General features: G+C 37.9%; 2 protein-coding genes across 4 annotated transcripts in view; both read left to right on the top strand.

Annotated features, from left to right (window-relative positions):
- Window positions 1–11,862, top strand: part of LOC145988614 (glutamate-gated chloride channel alpha-like) — a 47,842-nt gene extending 35,980 nt beyond the window's left edge. The window contains exons 6-9 of one of the 2 annotated variants that reach the window (XM_083123626.1): window positions 4,216–4,368; window positions 5,889–6,148; window positions 9,242–9,316; window positions 11,582–11,862. In XM_083123626.1, the coding sequence (XP_082979752.1) occupies window positions 4,216–4,368; window positions 5,889–6,148; window positions 9,242–9,316; window positions 11,582–11,752 (659 nt within the window). In that variant the 3' untranslated portion in view covers window positions 11,753–11,862. The remainder of the gene's footprint in view (window positions 1–4,215; window positions 4,369–5,888; window positions 6,149–9,241; window positions 9,317–11,581) is intronic. The other variant, XM_083123635.1, reaches the window with a different exon arrangement.
- A 1,638-nt stretch (window positions 11,863–13,500) lies between these two features.
- LOC145988622 (fatty acid synthase-like) overlaps window positions 13,501–16,153 on the top strand; it is an 82,445-nt gene continuing 79,792 nt past the window's right edge. For both annotated transcript variants that reach the window (XM_083123648.1, XM_083123657.1), the window contains exon 1: window positions 13,501–13,593. The gene's annotated coding sequence lies outside the window, so the exon portion shown is untranslated. The remainder of the gene's footprint in view (window positions 13,594–16,153) is intronic.

Consider the following 16,153-nt stretch of genomic DNA (forward strand, 5'->3'; position numbering starts at 1 on the left):
TATAAAAGGGAATGGGCGTTAATAATTTGAAGAAGTACCTGTCTATTGCCTACTAGCATCCACAGAACTTCAGGTAATGCAAGTTTTGAACCTAGGGACAAGGATTCAAAAATGTATAGTTGCGTATATTGTGTATGTTGCTGAGAATCGCCTTAAAAGCACAAACTATACAGAAACAAGGTAAAGAATTTAGTTCCCTACTTTATAAATATCTGAAATATATATATATATATATATATATATATATATATATATATATATATATATATAATGATATTTCTGTGTGTGTGCGTGTTTGTAAAGTAAGCTCTTTCTCCCCACCACATCCAATGATTTCGCATCTGGCTAAATGTGATTAAACATAGCCCGCTACGATCCTTGAAGCCAAGGTGCTTCACAGTCGCAAATACGATTTTGAGTGCTCGCTGAAACTTCACTTTTCTCCGCTAGAGGCGCTCAACTGTTACCAGTGCTGGGCGGACTTTGCATGCATACTTACCTGTGTATATTTACGCTGGTAGTGAGTGAATGTTTTATTATTAAGTTGTGTATGAAGTTAGTTATGTTTACTGTTGTTACAAAGAGGTAATGTCGAACCTCTCTTAAAACAAGAACAGCCGTAAAAGGTAAGCTATTTAGAAACAGTAGCTAGTTTAATTTTGACTGTAGCGGCGAAATACTGCAAAGTGCATGTCCTTATCATGAATGAATCGTACTGTTAACCTGGGATATGTTCCCAAAGAAACTTGGAATATTTATATCCAACTTTGCCGCTGGAAGTTGGCTAGGCAATAATGGTCCGTTTTTTCATAGCATGCCGAAAGAAACATGAAATTCTTCGCCGTTCACATGCTGCTATCACTGCGTATTCTTTTAAAAGTAAGAGAATTCTATCGCCTTATGTGAATTTCTATTACATTAATTAAGGAAGTAGAAACCGCGGTGGTCTAGTCGCTAGGGCTTCAGAGTACCACGTGGGGGACCCTGTTCTATTCACTGTTTGGTTATCTCGTGTAAAATTGCCCATTGGTGTTCCTGCATAAGAGGGTCAGGGTCTCACCAAGGTTTGCATCAGTGGGTACCTAAGGTAAGACCTGGGTGAGAAAATTCAGCCCGAGCGTGGCGCTGATCACATCACTTCTACTGTGTCTTGAGGTCGAGAATGTGTGAAACCCTAACTGCATACCCTAAGGCAGCGGCGGCTCAAGGGGTAGAGCTGCCGTGCCATGGCACTACCCTCAGAAGAAACGCATCCCTTTTGTCCGTTATTCCAGTAAAGTATATTCGATTCCAAAACCAATTTTTATGATTTCTGTTAGAACAAAAACTCTGCCCACAGAAAGGTTTGGTGGTGAGGGGGATTTCAGAACAAGATCGTTGGTGGGAGAGAATTCCCCCTGCCCCCCTCCGGGGTTTCCCACCCTGATGGAAAAGAAGTTCTTTTTTTCAGCGGGAGGGGACAATTATTTTCCAGCAGGATAAATAACACTTTTTCCGTTGAGGGAGACAAACAACGATTCGATATTGTGGAAATGGACCTAACCATTTGGAATTATTTGAAAAGAGAATACCATTTATTTTACTTTTACGTAAAACCCACAATGAACCAAACTACATTTTTCACTACTAGTTTTCCAGGGGGAATGCCCCTCCTTTCCCCGCTGAATACACCAATGTGCCATAACAATTTAGTACATGTTGTTATTCACAACATAAATCGATCACTTCGTTACGCTTATATTTAATTTTATTTACTTATTTGTTTCTGGTTTTCTTTTTAACTTCTTGGCAAGAATCGGTACAACTATCTTCCTTTGTTTATGTTGCTGAATTTGTAACGAAAAAAGTTATAGAAATCATGTCTTCCTCCAAATGCAACGCACAAATATCTACCCCATCCTGTAGTTCGGCATTTATGTATATGAACCTCATTTATAAAAGTGACAAAAATCGAATGATGCACTATCGATCGACCAGCTTTATAGATGTTTCGTGGAAATTTCAAAAATTCATCGAAAATGCTGTGCCTCTCTTACCCAGAGTGTTTTGGAAGCGAAGCCTACAAGAAAATATAGAGCCTACTATCGGCTTTGAGACAGTGTTGTTCTGTTCCACGAATAATGATCATTCTGAAGGCGTAAGTGAATTTATCTGTAGATTCTTCATTCCATGTTTGAAAGACCTAAATACTTAATTCACAAGTTCCTCAGTTGTAAAGTTCACCTGCTTTCGACAAGCCTTGGTAGAAGCAGACTGGTTCGACATCAACGCCATACGGCAGTAGGAGGTAGGGGGAAATCGGATCACTTTTTTTAAAACCCTCTATTTATTGAATATCAGTGCCTTTGTTACAATTCAAATTATATGTATAAAAACAAGCAAACCTTCAGCTACTAGACAAATGTATAAATTACTTTCATTTCTTATTATTTGCTGAGATATTGTAACTTTAATGCACGTGGTGCACTGATCCGATTTACCTCACCTCTGTGGAGTAAATCGGATCGGCGGTGGGGTAAATCGAATCACACAGATTTTGATAAACAAATACCACAAATAAACTGCTTTTTACCAAAGGCGTTTACAGAGCGTTCATGGAACTACCCTTTGCAGGCCTGGCACTGTATCCAATCAACAGCCTGGTGACTTTTCTTTGTCGTAGTACGAAAGACTGCAGAATCCACACCTCCACACTTCGTGTTTCTCACTTCTCGATGTGAGTTTTCCAGCTTGCTTAACCTGTCTCTTATCCTTCTCATTCTTCCTCTTATCCCCAGGGTTGAGGTAAGGATAATTTTCACCTGATGTCAGACGAAGTGAAGGAATAGATTTTCGTGCACTTTTCTTCTGTGGCGTCCCCTTTGTGGGCGTACCTTCCAGTTTACATTCTCTAATCAGATTTTTCAACTGAGTGTGAAAGTTCTCGTGTCATGCCATTCATTCTTGCAAGAGAAAGACCTTCGGCTTTCCGAATAGAAAGTTCCGGGTGTCTTTTCATAAATCCCTGAAACCAATCAATGCCTGCCATTTCGGATTCCTCTTTGAAATTGTTTGGAATCCCTCGCTCAGTCGCATACTTATAGGCATACTCACGTACGCTCCTCGGTGTCAAACGAAATCCTCTTTCGGACAGGTAGACTTGACGCACAACTAGAGCTGCTTCAATGTCTGGAGGTATCACTGGTTGACGTCCAACATTATGCACTGGAACATTTTCAGCAGCTGAAGTTCTTCTTTGAAGGGTTGGAAATGGAACACCAAAAACGTCTGAGGCTTTCCGTATTGAATATTGCCCTTCTCTAACAGCAGTGACAGCTTCTTCCATAGCTACGACCGACCAGGACCTGTAAGGACCATGAGCAGTTTACCGAATGTAGTTAAGTGGCATCTGAAACAAAACAAAACGTTGCTATAGCCTACATTAAAGCATACGTACACATGTGTTGTGCTACAAATTAGGCTGCTGATGATCATAGATAGACAGACTGATTTATTAAAATATAAATATAGCCTACTGGATCCCTCCAGTTATTTCAAAACAATGAAACAGAAAGGAGAATTCGAATGATCCGATTTACCCTGAAATACACCTTATTAAAAACCTATTTTTTATTGGCACTGATTTCTGTGTTTTGTTTAAAATTATCACAATATCTGGTGAGGCATGCTTAATTCAATGAAATATTACGATTGAAAATAAAATTTACTTAAAAAGCAATGAATAGAAGCTTATTCCACGACAATGAAAACTTACATCGGCTGCTTTTTTGTCCGCACAAAAATGCACAACTTGAAACAATGTTATCTGGAACTCTTCTGGCGCCAAACAAACAATGGGTTCTGGCAGTTCTCGTTTCTTCTGAGAGGTGACAGCACAATGCACACCGCAATGACGCAAAAACTTCATTTCTTGTGTCTGCAAAACTGAGTTTTTCTCAGCCGATCCGATTTCCCCCATGATCCGATTTCCCCCTACCTACCCCTAATTGTAAGTTCTTGGAATAACATGAGTCGAGTGCCGAGCGGGCTATGGTTTAAATGAGCGACCCTGAGATTGAATTGAATGAAAGAGCGATTGAATGAGTGAGTGAGAATTGAGTGGAATCTTTGTGGTTTCATAGGTTGATCGAACTACATGATCGAATAAGTTAAGTGAAGGAGAGAGGTTTTACCAACTGTCTTAACCTACAAACATATTGTCTCCATTCATTTCAGTGCTCTTAACAACGGAAGATCTTATGCTGAACTTCAGCTTGGAGAACGTGATAATCGATGAGAGCTTGCCTGAACTCCCGAACTTCGACGTCACAAACATTACAGTTACAGACTGCACCGAGGGATGGCAACTAACAAACACAGGTGAAACAGGTGAAAGATGTTCAAATATATATATATATTGTTACTATGGTAATTAAGGAGATGAAAGATATGAAACTCTTTTGAGCCAAAAATAGGACACCGGACTAGCGACTAGCGTAACAAGCTTCGAAAATAAAGGATTTGAGCTTGAATTCTGAGAGTCTTTTGATGATTCTTCGTGTTCATTTTAGGTCCATCGTCCATTCTGAAGGTGAAATAAAGCACGAAAAATGCAAGTAGTAATTCATTGTTTCCTTAATTGGAATAATACAATTAAATTACCTGCAGTTTCATTTTAAGTGCTTAAGCGTTAAATCTGCAGCTGCTTGTGCGAGAGGTTCAGTGTGCAATTCCTAACATCGTTGGGACAATCAAAAAGAAACTTAGGGTGCCAAGAAATAGCAAATGCCGATCGATGACTATAGCATTGTGCCGTCAAAAAATATGCGGACTTCAAGCTTCAACCGTGATTTACACATTCGACACTAGCAGCAATGCTTCCAGGTGAGAACGTAAAATATGGTGGTGCATGATTACGTACCAATTAGCTTCATTACGTCAACCAAAAAGTCTTTAGTAATATACATCCACATGATTCACAAAATATTCATAGATAATAGTCTAGTCACATTGGTCTTGAGGTGGACGTTCATAAAGTAGCGGTTTCCTGCCAAATGAAAAGCATTAGTTTGTGGGATGCATTGGGATGGAATTATGTTCAGTTTCAAATTACTCACAGATTTCTGTACATTTTTAAAATAAAATTTGTTAATTCGCAAAATTTCCTTGCTTGGTATATTTTTAAAAAAGACACGTTTCTCTATCGGACCCTGTAAGCCAGTAATCCTTGTAATTGACACTGAATTTCAAATGCAGCCTCTATCAGTGTTTTGTCCATGCTGCTTCCGTGATGGCGGGCTTAACTTAGGATTTCTACCAAAATGTAGTCCTGTTAGATCTCTCTCACGGCTTTACCGAGGGTTTGAGAAATTAATTCACTTGCACTTGTAAAGGCCAGCGAGTGCTGCGTGTGATGCGAGCTTCCCGCCTGCATGCTGTACCTCAATGCCAGTAATATATACCGTGGATGGATCCCTCCTTTTCACGGAACCCGCTCTTGTCTCTTCTGCCATTACTGCAATGCCACACTGCACTGTGGCAGAACGAAAGGTTTCCCATTGCATGAACGCGACCGACAAATCCTCTTGCCTCGCTCACTTCATCCTTTCCTCCCCTTTTACAACGCTGTCATATATATTATACTACCCTGATTTAAAATCTTGCACAATACTTTTTCTGGGGTACACGAGAGGGCCAGAGTAGTAAACGAGGAGCACATAAAAATTCGCGTGCGCGTAGCCCACATTTCTAATCGTGATTGGATCTACAGTTTAAAGTGGGAGCCGACCGAACCACTGTGAAATGTGCCTACACTGAGTATCGAACCCGGATCCTTATGGTAATTCTGCTTTCCAGGTATGCAGGGTACTGTAATGTGAAATTGTGTCATTTTCTCTCTTATTTTGCAGAGCGTTACTCCTGCTTGGGCTTCATCATTTCCCTACGCCGTCGCTACACATTCTACATCTGGCAGGTGTACTTCACATCCGGAATCATCGTCTGCATATCCTGGCTGTCCTTCTGGCTGGACACGAGTGCGGTTCCCGGAAGGGTCACCTTAGGCATAACGACTCTTCTCACCCTCACAACGCAGTTCAACAACCTCCAGTCTCATATTCCCCCTGTATCATATATGAAAGCTACTGATGTGTGGATATTTACATGCATGGTAATTCTGATAGTCGCCTAGAACAGATTTCACGCTCCTTTTGGCAAAACAGATTCATTGACCTTTCCAGATTTTATTAAGCAATTTTAAAATAACTTTCAGACCATTCTGTTGTCCTTTACCATGATAATAACCAATTCTTGTGTTAAACTCCTCTGGTTATTACAAGTTAATTCAGCATTCTTCTTGCTGGGATTTGGTAATAACAATATACTTTTTTCTTCAACCTTTTTGATGGGAGATATTGTATATATATAAAAAAACATTTTATGCAGAATATCTTCCATCAAAATGTTGGTTCAAGAAAAAAGTATTTTTATTCAAGAAAAAATATTTTTATTACCAAATCTTGGCAAGTACAAACAACAGTTGACTTTTCTTGGATTTAGCAGGTATTTGGATGTAATTTAAAATTTTCCCCATCTTTCCATGACTTTTTCACGTGCCGAAATAAATTGGTTGCTCCCGCTCCTCTGACCAAAGGGGGTCGTGACAGTCATTCACCTTCCTTGCAATATCATGTATAGCCAAGATATTACTATAGCCAGATAACCTTGGCAACAACACCGTATTCATAAATAAAATGGAAGGGCTATGTATCTCAACATGACGATCCTTGGCCGCAATGAAATAGTCAAATTTCACAGGAGGTTATTCTTGGTCGTAGACGAATCTTAGCTGTACTAAAATAGTAAATTTGAAAAGAATTTCGTTCCTTGTTGCTGTGATTGATTTAACTGACGTGACGGTAAATGGAAAAGGAAGATGTGGGAAGAGCCTGTGGGCCTTGAAACCTGTCATGTCATGAACACTATCTTATAACAAATACATGGAATGAACCTGAGGATAGATCCAGATCGTCGTTGCTGTTGGTTATTATTATTATTATTATTATTATTGGTACATCGTAATTCCATTTCAGAATAACGCAGGAAATAGACTGTTGTAAAACTTACATGATTACCTAGTTGAAATTAGAAATACGTGATAGATGTCCAACACTACAGATATCTCTAGGCGGTGATCAAGTCTATACACTCCGGCTGCCTTAGCCGAAAGCATGGACAGAAGTGCGCATGCGCCAACTCGACGTGTTCAGTGTCAACATAGGGGTTACGGCAGAAATCAAAGACCTCTAATTACAGAATGAAAACGATGAACTTTTCTTTGAAGCCGTGCATAGTCCTGGAGCAAGAAAAATGGCGGAGATGCACATTAGAGCTTGTTAAGTTTTCATTTTTGTGAAGAAATTATTTGTACTCACTTGTGGAGTGTAATATGTAGAGATAAATTACAATCTTGTGTGGCGCAATGACTCACAATCTTCAAAATAGTTGTTAGAATTGGAAATATGAAGGTATGGTTGCCGCCATGATAGTATTCCCCTCTATATGAAATTTTTTGCTTAAAGTTTACCTATATAAAAAGGCTCACGTTTTCGGTCTGGTACCTGGAGGTCTGTTCCAGCAATGACAATTTGGGAAGGTTAGGGCTCCGTGAAAATCGTTTGCTGTGGAAACATCAATGAAGTAAGTATAGATATGTTTCAAATTATGGAAGGGTTCACAACGAAAATAAAAACAAAGAAATCCATATAATATCACAGAGTCGTTTGGCTGGTGCTTCTACCTGCTTCCCCTGTCACGTTTGAAATAGACTTTTCCAGCTAGTATTGTCTTCCCTGGTTGGACTGTATCTGTCGAACCGAGTTTTTAAGACTGTGTGACACATTTTCATTTGCTGATTATATTATAATTGTTATTTTTTTTATTTTCTAATTCCTTTATCTCGTTGCTCAGATTATTGGGTCTTTCACAGATTTTGTGACACACTGGTTGATATGCGTTATCTTTTGTATTTTATCTACGAATGCAGAGTTCTTGTCAAGGCTATATGACCATCATAATCTCTGTGGGTTCACGTCATATCGCATATCTTCCTTTGAAAACCACAAAACGTCACTTTTCTTCCAAAACTATTTTATAAAGTACAATTTTTAAATGTAAAGTAAAATGTTTGCCGATCTTACGTAACCTTAAGGACGCCTGATTTTGTTGCAAATTGCGTAATCTACTGTAGTAAAATAGAGGCAAATAAATATTTATTATTGTCTGATATGGAGACGCGAAAATGAGAAAATTTTGATTTTTTTTTTATATCTATGGATTTTAGAAATCTTCAACTATTATATGACAAAGTTTCATGTCTCTGTTTATAACGCTCAAAATATTTCAAATTTTAGAATATTATACCAAAAAATGCAACTGGCGCGTCAGGTAAGCGACGATAATTTACATTATTGAAATTGCATATTTCACTCCGCATTCTACTCTTAACCTATATTAATGATGTTTTCAATATTTTCTATTATACACAACTGGAGAAAAAGAATATATACCTTCCCATAAGTAGTCATATTACGTTTCTATCACCAATGAGCAATTCGCAATAATAGTTTCTTATTTTCAGATCTCATATCCAGGTTTATACCCAGTCATACATTATCATCTCGTCTATAAATTCTAACAGTAGTGCATTCTGGACTCAGTAAAATAGTTAAACTCCACACGAGTTGGTTCTTTGCCGTATTAAAAATGGTCAAATTCCACACGAGATGGTTCCTGCAATAATTGCTGCGGTGGTCGATTTGGCTGATGTCGCTCTATTCCTACCTTTACGTTAACCGCGACGTGACAATAAAGGAATATCGAAGCTGTGATGGCGCTCTAGCTGCTTCATCTTAGCACGTAGAAACTTACGCGAAAACTTCAGTCAAGAGCAATCTCATTAGATCAATTGATACAGTTCATTAAAAAAAAACAATAATAATAATAACTGATTATTTGCTCCTGATACCATTATCTTGTCAACAAGGTCTTGACTGTGACGTAACACTGTGATAAACTCAATTGCTGCCTTAGAATTTCAACATTCACTTCACAAACTACTTTAAATGTAATTCGAGCACTTAAATTGTCATATGTAATATGAAGAAAGTGTGATCATAACCTGCTTATAGACTTAAGTCAATTATACTATTTTTTTGCATTATTGTAAGGTCGATTCTCACGAATGACATCACTTCCATTGCAGGTGTTCGTGTTCTTAAGTATGGTAGAGTTCATATTCGCAGCCCGCATGAAGTTACGGAAGTTGTTAATGGATTCTGTAAGTCATTCACAGACTTGTAAAAACATACAGATATACATTTATTATTATAACTGGTGCTGTGTTTAACCCTAAAACCAAGCAGAAAGAAATTATTACATTTCCTAAATTTTCCAAAATTTACAAATGGAAATTATAATTTCCCACCCTAGTAGCTCACAGTGGTTCTGTTCGTGTGGCTCCTATCACGTGGGATTCCCGATGTGGTTGATTTCAGGTAGTGAATATTTCCGACAATGTCGCTACATAAGGTGGCTCGTTTACCTGAAAGAATGTCATTACCAGGATGTCCCACGTGGAAGAGAAGTTAATGTTTGAGTCTCAATTAGGAATACTGAAAGACCAATGTATACTAATAAACTGCAATCACATATACGAGGGTTGCTATTTATGTATCCGGAACTGGCAACACTAATGTTGCTAGGTAACATCTAATATATTCATCGTAAAGTTGGACATTTCTATGGTATATGTACCCAGAACGTTGTGCTTACGGATGCTATTTCTGTTTGTTACAGGGACTTGAAAATTTCATCGGAGGCCAACAATGGAATTAACTCGAGAACATTTTCGAGCAATGATTTTCTACGACTTTCGACGTGGATTATCTCAACAACAGTGCATCGATCAACTCACTTCGACTTTTGGCGATGAAGCAACGTCTAGTAAAAGCACTGTATATCACTGGTTTAGTTAATTCAATCGTGGCCGTCGTTCGCTCACGGACGAATCTAAAGAAAGCCGTCCAAAATCGGTTGTTGTGCCAGAAAACATTGATGCTGTGCGAGAACTGATAATGCAAGATCGTCATATGACATATCGTGAGATTGAGGCATCCATGGGCATTAGTATGACTAGCATACATAAGATATTGCATGAACATTTAATCGTGAAGAAGATTTGTTCGCGTTGGATTCTACATAATATGACAATCGCTCAAAAAAGGCTCGTGACGATTGGTGCAAACAAATACTCACAAAATACAATCGTGGTGCTTCAAAAGCCGTGTATAACATCTACACAGGTGACGAATCTTGAATCTATGCATATGAGCCGGAAAGCAAACAGCAGTCGACGGTGTGGGTGTTCCAAGATGAGCCAAACCCAAAAAAAGTTGTTCGTGCAAGAACAACTTCGAAGCAAATAGTCGCCTGTTTTTTGGGGGAAAAATGGACATGTGGCTACAGTGCCACTAGAGAATCGTAGAACCATCAATTCTGAATGGTACACAACAATTTGTTTGCCAGAAGTCTTTGGGGAAATCAGAAAAATCAACCAGCGACGCAGGATCATTCTTCACTATGACAATGCGAGTTGTCACACATCGGTCCAAACAACTCAGTATTTGACCGGTGAAAACATTAAATTGATGGGTCATCCGCCGTATAGCCCTGATTTAGCACCAAATGATTTCTTTTTGTTCCCGTCCGTGAAGAATAAGCTACGTGGTCAACGAATTTCGACCCCAGAAGAAGCGATTGATGCGTTCAAAATGCATGTTTTCGAGATACCTCAATCGGAATGGACAAAGTGTTATGAGAATTGGTTCAAACGTATGCAAAAGTGCATCGATCATCATGGAGAATATTTTGAAAAATAATAAAACCACTTTCAATTATACGTTGTTTTTTTTTGTTTTGTTTTTTTGTTTTTTTATTCCGGATACATAAATAGCAACCCTCGTATTATTTGATAGATTTGGTCCAGATTCAAATAGTCCATGAACTACGCTACGATATTCTGAGCATACTATGTTTACTCAGTAAACTCAGGTACAACATTATTAAAACACTCAAAAAGCTGACCAAGGTAGAGTTTATTACAAAATGATGTGTTATTTTGTAATAAATTCTGCCTTGGTCAACTTTTTGAGTGTTTTTATTAAACATCGAAAGAAAGCTTAATAGTGTTACCATTGAACTTATTAGTATCACTATGTTGTTTTGTTGCAATGAGGCTGTAGCACAACTATCCGAATTTATATCTCTCAAGATGTATTTTATTTTTCAACATATGCTAAATGTCGAGCAAATTTATATGTAGTCTGTGAATGTACAATGGACAATCATAAGAATATACAAACAATGCTCGAGTTTGATTTGATAAAGGTATACCATTTTTTCACTTGTAGACAAGTTATTTTAGAAACTAACATACGTATATAATAGGAATATCTCATTCTTGTCCTCTATTTGAGCTGTTGCGCGTGTAGTTGAAGGAATTTAAAGTTTTTGTGGTCAATAATATAATTTACTTCTATTTCAGGTGACCCCGTTGCAGCATGATAGTGTGTTTCAAAACGTTAGAAAAAATCTCAACTCGGCGAAAGAAGAAAACATCAAAGGTGAAAATTTTGCGGACAGATGTGCAAGAGTAGTATTCCCTGCATGTTTTGTTATTGCCAACATCTGTTATTGGTCAATTTATCTTCAGTAGATTTCACAAATTGTACAAATAAAAATGGATTGAAATTTATGAACAAAAAACGATCACTTTCCTTTAAAGGACTGTGATTTTTCAAGCACGTTTTGACATATCTTGGAACTGAAAGCCGAATAAAGTTTGTGTATCGCAAATACCGCAGTATTGTTGTTATTCAATACAATTGTAGTATCAAACCGCAGCCACCTTTATTATATTACCTTGTAATGTCGATATCCTGTCCAGATTTGGAAAAGCAAAATATTTTACGCAGATTATGTTTGTTTGTTTTTCAAATCAACATCAATTTCGCTATTCGCGAAACAAGATTGCCAATTTTCAGGACTCCAGCCTCCCTCGGAATAAAGATGTGATCAAACCCATTTACATGTTTCCTTTTGTGGATATTTACTAGAAGTCGTTAAATGCGAGAGGGGCAAGGGGAACGTGTTCTTCAGAATAATCCAGAGAAAATGTGTTAGTAATGTACGTACAATGTTACGACATGTTTAAGATTTGCTACACGGCTATAAAAAGTTAGCCTTTTTTACATAGTATTGACTTAAGAAATTTATATAATTACAAATATGTTACATATTGAATTACAAAGTTAAATTTGTAAAAAAATGCAAGTATGTTAAGCCTAATATTTTGACAAATGCCAAATAAGTCTACATACAATCACATTCCATTTTTCAATGTAACACTCGAAATACTTCATATTTGAAGAAAATCATGTACAAATATGAACATGAACGAATATTCTGCAACTTAGAAACTCTATGAAAGTGAATGAAGCTGGGATCTGCTTCATTGGTCGTTGCTAATAAGAGTATCTTTCCTTCCTGCTCTTTTTTCTTCTCTTGCTTTTCTTTTACTCCCTTCCTCTCGTTTTTCACTGCATTTTTATTTTTGTCTATCTTTCTATTCATGTATTTACTACTTTCCAGTCTCTTCCCCCTCTCTCTCTCTCTCGTTTTTCTCTGTTTCTTTCTTCCGATATCTTCTCTCTCTTTCTGTTTCCACTTTCTTCTCTGTTTCCTCTTTCTTTTATCTCATCTATGTGTAATGTGTATATTTATTTCTGTCTCCTTTATCTCTCTCTCTCTCTCATTTCTATATCTTCATCTACCTATTTCTATCTCTCTCCTATATTCTCCATTTTACTTCCTTCTATCATATTTCTCTGATCCTATTTTCCTCCACATTCTTTCTTTTATCTTTTTCCTTTTCGTATTTCTCTCTCCCTTGCCTTTTCTCCACTTTCTTTTACATCCCTTGTTTTCTATTTCCTTCTCTCTCTATCTATCTTACATCTTTTTCTTATTGTTTTTGTCTATTTACTCTTTTCTCCCCCTATTTCTCCTCGCCCCTCTCTCACTCCATTCATTTATGTTTGTGCAATTCGTGTCTACCCTGACTTCCACCAGTTATTAATTTATAGAATATTCTGTACGGAGTAAACTGATAATGTTAAGCATTACGAATGAGGCTTTATAATGAAGAAATCCCGATCTAAATATCTCTTACGGTTTTCATGTTATAAGCGAACAAATTTGTGTTGCGCGACTTTTGAAACACATTGTAGTTCTGAAGTGTTGACGTCACTTGTCGATTCGGAAAGTACCAAATAATTAAATGTCTGGTGCCGCCACCGTTACTATAACAGCAGGACTGATCAGTATTCAAGACCCAGGTTATCAGGAGCGGAAGAATCTATTTACTCTGTGACTCAAGGTCAATCTGCGTCATTTGCAAAAGTCTTTCAGACGACTCGCTAGGGATAAGAAGTGAAGGAGTTTACGCAACAAACTAGCCAACAAGCATCGAGATAGAGTGATTGCATTCCATCATTCGTGAGTACTTCAGAATTTTCTGTTATTTTCATGTGTCTGTTCAGTGTGCAGAAACACAGACGCCACACCGCATGAAGGTGCATCTCTTTCAAAAAGGTTTCAAATAGGTTTGAAGTGCAACATATTTTGCGAGGATGGTGGTTTGGAAAAATCTCTCATATGATGGTCTTGTGTCCGTCGGTTTCTCAGAAATCATTAAAGCTACAGGGATAGAGTGGGATATACCTACAGAAGGATAGCTTGACAGAATCGCCGGGAGGCAGGCAAAGGGGGCAATTTTCCCCAGGCCCCCAAGGCAAAGGGGGCCTTGACGGCGCTGAGGAAGAGAGGGGAGGCAAGAATAAACAAAAAGAAAGAGTAAATGCAGATATTTTCTCTCGCAACGCAACCGTTTGCGTGAGAGTGGCATCAAATATAAACGTATTGCTAATACAATCAGATGCGGCTTTAGGATGATACGGGCTGTGCTTTCAACGGGCGCACCGTACTCTTCCGATTTTTAACGTTTTTCAACTATATTTTGTTCAATTACAAAGTACTTAGTTTCATACTGTAGCCTATTTATGTTTTATTAAATGTTTTGCAGTCCAAGTAACACGGAAAGAAAGAAATAGTACGCAAAAATAAAACTCTTCCTGGTAATTAATAAAACAATATGCATTGTGTGTGTGTGTACATATATATATGTATGTCGCAAAACTCTTTCAACAACGCTTGGGTGCAGGTAGATATCATAAAAACAAGTAACTTTCCCCTATAAAGTTTACCTCGAAAGCGCTTAAAATATATCCTGTACGTATGTAACCCAACACAGCAAACGCTTGCTCTGACATAACTATCAGGGACGCGTGGCAGGGTTGCCACTAGCGTTCCTCGTTAAGAGAGACGACTTGAAAACAACAACTTCGGAGTCTTGCCTGAGCAAAATCCAAAACATTAATGATACTTACGATATTGCAAGAAGCATACAGTATTTAAAAACTGACCAAGACAAATAATGAGCAGACTGAAATTCAAGATTACTCATTCTAAAATATCTCCATAATTGATTGATTGATTGATTTGGTTTATTTTAATTCGCTTTTCTGTCACCTTTGGCTAATCGCGAAGATGAGGATGAAATGATGAAATATCAAATTACACCAATGTCTAGACCAGGATTTAAACCCGAGACACCTGGCGCCGTAGCGAGCTGTGCTAACCACATCACCACGGAGTGTTTCGTGTATCATGCAATATCAACAATTGCAAGGGACACGTGAGATAGGGGAAATCCAAGAACGAACAAATATAAATTACACGCAAAAGTGCAATACCAGTGCCCTTTACAGTTCAGCGCTTGATTGATATAAGTATGCATTTCTCGGCTTTGGTTTTCAATAAGCACTAGTTTTAATGTTTGAATTTATTCATGTCTAAACGACATTTTTCATTAAATTGAAAGTTGGGGTCCGTTGCGGAGTGGTTAGAACATTCGCGATACGATGCCAGAGGTCTTGGATTCGAAACCCGGCTTGGGTATGGATTTTGTGAGTGTCCATTCATCAATTTCATCATATCATCAGTCATACCATCTTCGGAAATTAGCCAAAAGTGGCACGAAACGAAGTAAAATAAAGCAAATCAATCAATCATTAAATTAAAAGAGCTTTGCAATTATTTCCTTATGAGATGAACACGGTTAGCAATAACGCTAGCACAGATAGGAATAATTTTCAAATAAATTGTAATAACATTACAGTCTGCGTGTTCGAAACGAGGCAGCAAACACATCATGTTTACATTTCTACGTTCGTGGATTTCCCCTATTTCACGTGTCCCTTGCAATTGTTAATATTGCATGATACACGAAACACTCCGTGCTGATGTGGTTAGCACAGCTCGCTAAGGCGCCAGGTATCTCGGGTTTAAATCCTGGTCTAGACATTGGTGTCATTTGTTATTTCATCATATCATCCTCATCTTCGCGATTAGCCAAAGGTGACAGAAAAGCGAATTAAAATAAACCAAATAAATCAATCAATTATGGATATATTTTAGAATGAGTGATCTTGAATTTCAGACTGTCAATTATTTGTCTTGGTCAGTTTATAAATACTGTCAATGCTTCTTACAACATCGTAAGTATCATTAATGTTTTGGATTTTGCTCAGGCAAGACTCCCAAGTTGTAGTTTTCAAGTCGTCTCTCTTAACGAGGAACGCTAGTGGCAACCCTGCCACGCGCCCCTGATAGTTATGTCAGAATAAGCGTTTGCTGCGTTGGGTTGCATACGTACAGGATATATTTTAAGCGCTTATAGCGACGAAACTAAGCGCTTTCGAGGTAAACTTTATAGGGAAAAGTTACTTGTTTTTATGATATCTACCAGCACCCAAACTTTGTTAAAAGAGTTTTGCGACACCCGGTATATATATATACAGGGTGTCCGGCTTAGAGCTATAAAAAGAAACGGTCCCAAAATCTGTTTGACCAAGAATTTATTGGGAATGAAGGTGTATCCTGAGCATAATACCTTGCCATTACACATCACAAAATCAAAATAAGAGACATTGGCTCT

This window comes from Lepisma saccharinum, chromosome 1 (genome assembly GCF_977018435.1).
Source record: "Lepisma saccharinum chromosome 1, izLepSacc3.1, whole genome shotgun sequence".
NCBI lineage: Eukaryota > Metazoa > Arthropoda > Insecta > Zygentoma > Lepismatidae > Lepisma > Lepisma saccharinum.